This window comes from Nelumbo nucifera, chromosome 5 (genome assembly GCF_055504915.1).
Source record: "Nelumbo nucifera cultivar China Antique chromosome 5, China Antique-T2T, whole genome shotgun sequence".
NCBI lineage: Eukaryota > Viridiplantae > Streptophyta > Magnoliopsida > Proteales > Nelumbonaceae > Nelumbo > Nelumbo nucifera.
The window spans coordinates 48,654,786-48,660,785 of NC_142653.1; the positions used below are offsets into that span (position 1 = coordinate 48,654,786).

A 6,000-nucleotide genomic window follows, 5' to 3' on the forward strand; every position below is an offset into this window, starting at 1 on the left:
CTCGCATTATAAGTCTTCTCATATTAGTGAATTATCATCCAATTTTCTTCTTTTTTTTTTCTATTTCTTTGAACAAGTTTCTTTTACATTCTCCTCCTATTTGAACTGCATGTTGCTTCACTGCAACTTACTACATCGAATAACGGTGATCTATAATATTGACAATAACAGCATCGACATCCTTCTGGACAAAACCTGGCTGCCAAAACAAATGTGGGAATATTAGCATCCCTTACCCATTTGGTCTGGTGGGAGATGATCCATCCTGTTTCAGAGATGAATTTAAGTTGTTCTGCAACAATGCCACTGACCCTCCCCAACTGGAATTGTATGGCCATAATTTTTTCATGGATGCTGAGAGATTCATTTTGAATATATCACTACAAGGCCAACTGACCTTGTCCATGCTGGCTGCTATCCGTTGTTATGAGGAAAATAGCGGAAGGTTAAAGGAATACAGTCTAAACATCCAATTGCCAAACGCATACAGATTCTCCAACACCAGAAACAGATTCACGGCTATCGGATGTAACACACTAGGCATCATGTCTGATTTCTATGCTGAGAAGTTCCAGAGTGGATGCATTTCATTCTGTCCATATGGCATGCAATCGACGGACCTATCTTGTAGTGGCATTGGCTGTTGTCAAACTGCAATACCAAATCATCTTGATACGTTTTTTCTGAAGCTTCAAATGTATGACAACAGAACCAACTATGCCTACACTTGGAATATCAACAAATGCAGCTACGCTTTTCTCTCTGACCAAAGCTGGTTCACTTCAAATGCACCCTACCTATGGAATTTAAGAAATGAGAAGGAATATCTTGTAAATGTTGGGGTGAGAGTTCCGATAGTTCTCGACTGGGCAATTAGGAATAAGACTTGTGAGGAAGCACAAAGTGACAAGACCGATTATGCTTGTGGGGAGAATACCTACTGTTCTAACTCTACTAATGGCCCTGGATATCTTTGCTATTGTGTGGACGGTTATCAAGGGAATCCTTATCTTTCCAATGGGTGCCAAGGTATGATTTCACTTCTAACGTGTTATGCTTTACAATATAAATTTAACTAGGAAAAGGGTTCCTTATTTATTTTTTTATTGCTAATTAATATGTAAAATTTATAAAGAGGGAGCAGTGAAAAATAAGTACAAATCGCCCAGAAAAGCCAACCAAAAGTTCAAATCAGCCCCCACTAAACTGCCTCTACAACTTCGCACAGCATATCTCCGCCGTGTATCAGGAATATCTCCCAATAATAATACCAAGAAGGATGATATCATCATTGGGAGATATTCCCAATACACACGGGGATGTGCTGTGGGATGTTGTGGGGGGCTGATTTGGTTTCCACCAAAACTGCTATAAGTAAAAGCATAGCACTCAAATAGCTAGAAACAAAAGCAAAAGCATAGCACCCAAGGTATGATGTTCCCAATGCACGGTTAAAACATGCTGTGTGGTCGGTGTGAGGCGTGCTCTGTGAGGAGCAGTTCCTCTGTCCCGGTCTATAGAAGCATAGTTTTCAAAATCAGACTGGACCAGACGGTCGGACCGGAAAAACTGGGAACTAGTCAGGTGACTGGTTCTGTTTTTTTCTAAAACCAGACGTTTGCAAAAAACGTTGATTTGGTCAACAAACTGCTGACCTGGGCAGTTGAACTGTTCAAACCATTCAATGGATTAACATTTTTTTATTTATTTTTTTATTTTTTAAATATTTTTATTTTTTCGTGAGGATGGACCAACCATTTGATTTGAACGGTCATACAACTTAACCTAAGAACCAGTTAGGGTTTGTTCTCCAAATCGGTTTTAAAAACCATGTCTAGAAGTATAAAGAACCTCTCTTCTCATCTTTCTTTGCACAAATAACTACAAAGAAATCTCTCAAAGAGCTTCTTCACTTACTTTTTGCCATTACTTACACTGACATTGATATGGGAAGAAGGATCACTAGTCTTATCTTCACTAGAAATGCCAGAAGCACAGAAATGCCGCTCTCATCCCATAAACTATATCACGAATCAACAGCATTCTTATGCAAAGATAAACTGATTTTCCGGCTCCTAGAACAGATTATGAGTTAACATCTCCTCCCCACAAGAGGCCACCCCACAATGCCCCACAGTACAGCCCCGCCATGTATTGGGAAAATCTCCCGATGATAGTATCAGAACCGATGATCATCAGGAGATGTTCCCAATACACAATGGGGATGTGCTGTGGGGCATTGTGGGGCAGTCCCTTGTGGGGGAGGAGACCAACCCTCACTTCCATTGGCCCAATAAGGATTTTCAATTAATCCTAAAATCAATTTAGTATAAGAATCTAGCCGAGATCACATCTCCAACCCACAACGCCCCACAGCACATCCCCACTGTGTATTGGAAACATCTCCCGATGATGACATCATCAGGACTGATACTATCATCGGGAGATATTCCAAATACACAGCGGGGCCCTTTAATTTTGGTTGAATAAAGTCATGCAGGATATTCCTAATACCCACCATGAATAAAGTCATGGGTCAAAAAAGGAACATGCAGGGCCCTTTAATTTTGGTTGAAAGGTTGTAAATCAATTCGGGCTGCACATGTAATTTTGAGCTAATGCTTTATTTATTTATTTATTTTATTCATGGGCAGATGTAAATGAGTGTGAGGATCCAAAAAGCAATCTTTGTGTAGCCATCTGTACTAATACAAAAGGATCTTACTACTGTTCTTGTCCAAGGGGTAGTTATGGCGATGGGAGAAGAGATGGAAGTGGTTGCACTGTGAAAAGTGAAGGATTTGCGGTAATGAAGGTTTCCCTAGGTAATTGCATAGAAAAACAAGATTTGTTTTTTTCATTAATTGACTCTTTGTCAAGTAGCTAATTGCCATTTTTTTTCATTAGTTGAGTAAGTAATGCTCCTAAAAAATCGTAGTATGAAAATGATGTGAAACTTTTCTCCGCCACTTCTGTTATGACTATACTAAAGAATCTTCAAATATTGAATGCAGGTATAGGCTTTGGAATCTTATTTTTAATCATCTGTAGTTCGTTGTTCTACTTGATTATAAGGAAAAGAAAGCTCATGAAATTAAGAGAGAAATTCTTTCAACAAAATGGCGGTTTGCTTCTACAACAACAATTATCTTCACATGAAGGTGGTTTAGAGTTTGTAAAGATCTATTCAGAAAAAGAGTTAGAATTGGCAACCAATAATTACAATGAGAGTTGCATTCTTGGTCAAGGAGGTCAAGGTACAGTATATAAAGGCATTCTACCTGATCATCGAATAGTTGCCATTAAGAAATCAAAAATAGGGGATAAGAGCCAAATTGAGCAATTTATAAATGAAGTTATTATTCTTACACAAATTAACCATCGACATATAGTCAAGCTATTGGGATGTTGTTTAGAGACTGAAGTTCCTCTACTAGTTTATGAATACGTGTCCAATGGAACTCTTTCTCAGCACATTCATAAAAGCAACAGAATCTCTGTACTTTCATGGGATGATCGATTGAGGATTGCAACAGAAACCTCTAGTGCATTGGCCTATCTACACTCTGCAACTTCTCTTCCAATCATCCATAGAGATATCAAATCTGCAAATATACTATTGGATGATAGTTTTACAGCAAAAGTCTCTGATTTTGGAGCTTCAAGGCTATTTCCTATGGATCAAACTCAAATAACCACCTTAGTCCGAGGGACCTTTGGATATTTGGACCCAGAGTATTTCCACACCAGTAAACTAACAGAGAAAAGTGATGTTTATAGCTTTGGAGTGGTACTTGTGGAGCATTTAACAGGGGAAAAACCAATTTGTTTTGAAAGATCGGAAGAACAAAAAATTCTAGCTGCTTATTTCATTTCAATGATGAACGAGAATCGCTTGTTTCAGCTCATCAATAGTCAATTTGTAGACGAGGGGAAGACTGAACAAATTACTGCAGTTGCTAATCTTGCCAAAAGATGCCTCAATGTGAGAGGTGAGGAAAGACCCACTATGAGAGAGGTTGCAATGGAGCTTGAAGGACTGAGAAGGTCAGCGAGACACCCATGGGTTCAACAATCACAAGAAGAAAGAGAAGGACTATTATCTATATCCTCAAACCCCAATCCTATATCATTAAGTCATTACCATGGTGATGCATCAAGGCTATATAGTCTTGAGAATGATATGATATTTTCAATGACTTTCCCACGTTGATACATGCATCTCAATAGACAAGTTTGTGCTTTTCTTTTGGTTTCTTTTGTATTATGATGTTTCAAAATAATTAGCAATTATAACTGTAGAACAATATTTGAGATATCAAACTATTTATTTGGGTTATTGACAAACTTTCATCTCATGTTAGCAATCAACTTAAGGTATTGTTTTCCAGTAAATTGCATATCGATCCTCTTGTGTAATTACCAAAGTACCAAAAGGAATCAATGTTGCAAGAATGACATGATTTGGGTGGGAGTGGAATTTACTAATTCATTGAGTGACATTGACATGATTTGATAAATTTCTTTTTTTTTATATAATTTTGTTTTCTCTTTAAAACTTTCCACTTAAAATTATATAATTCTACCAAGGACCCGTGGGATTCATGGGATTTGTCAAGGGAAAGTGTAACAACAAGTATCAATAACCATTACAAGGAAGGAATGCAATATTGTTTAAAATAATTCATCTTTATTTTAGTAATTTATTACAAAAATAGTTTAGTAATTTGTGTTAATTATATTAGTAATTTTAACAAAAATACTTAGCTACTACTAATTATTTAATAAAATAATTAATTTTTCATATTATCTGGTCATGTTTTATTTTATTTATTATACTTTATTAATGATTAAATTTTACATTTTTTTGTAAATGTTACTTAAATGTTAGTAAATATATAAAATTTGGTTGTAGTCATAATTAAATTAATCTATATATTACCATTTTTAGTCATAATTAAATTAATCCAAGCCTGAGCTCAAGTTTTAAGACTTCAGGTTGGGCTTTGGTTGATCCTCAACTTGACCCTTCCCCCAACTTGCACCCCTAAGAGCAATGTGACATTTGTAATTAGACTGAACCAAACCGAGTACAATCCATGCATGCATTATTTTTGGGTTTTCTTACTATTTAGATAAAAATTATTAAGATTGAAGTTGAATGACTATGGGAATGGGCTACCCACATTGTATAGCCTAATGAACCAAAAAAACATAAAAGATCTCAGGCCAAATCATTATAGTGTATTAATATTTTTTAAGGTTTCCTAACCCAGCCTAGCCCACACCCCCAAGCATAATAATGTTTGTTTAGGCTTGGGATAGGTACCGGATTGCCTATGTTAGCTAAGCTATGATTCTTTTACAAATTAAAATTTCTATGTAATTTTAGTTTATTATAAAAATATATAAAAATTCTGATCTATATATTTATATGAAACTTGTTATCTAAATATATATGTATATAACTAAGGTTCAAAATATTGATACATATCAGGCTGTATCAACTGATACGTATCGTATCGAGGTTGGGTCGACAAGTGGTTCAAGAGATAGATTGCCCTTAAACCAGCCCCTTTGAACCATATTTGAAAAAAATAAAATAACAAAAAAAAAAAGAGTACCGATACAGTGGATACACACTATCAACATATTGCCCTGTATCAATATTTTGAACCTCATATATAACTTCTAGGTTGAGCTTAGGGGTTGCTTAGCTTGGGCCTACCTACTAGGGCCATCAATAGACTCCAAAAGTATGATACCTGATTTGACTCTAAATCTGAAAATCCTGGATTTGGATGTTAGAACTTGTATGTAATTAATAATTGGATCAAATGTGGATTTAACATCATTCGGTCTGCCCAAAATCCAAGTCCAATAAAAATTATTATTTTATGTATATATGTAGTATAATTATGTATACATAAAGATATTATGCACAATTATATAAATTTATAATTGATAAATTTAATATTTTATATTTATATACATTTATTA

General features: G+C 35.5%; 1 protein-coding gene across 1 annotated transcript in view; it reads left to right on the plus strand.

The window, feature by feature from the left end:
- LOC148791570 (uncharacterized) overlaps nt 1–4,213 on the plus strand; it is a 121,118-nt gene extending 116,905 nt beyond the window's left edge. The window contains exons 6-8 of the mRNA XM_088888236.1: nt 172–1,029; nt 2,655–2,825; nt 3,015–4,213. Coding sequence (XP_088744362.1) covers nt 172–1,029; nt 2,655–2,825; nt 3,015–4,213 — 2,228 coding nt within the window. The remainder of the gene's footprint in view (nt 1–171; nt 1,030–2,654; nt 2,826–3,014) is intronic.
- The last annotated feature ends 1,787 nt before the right edge of the window (nt 4,214–6,000 follow it).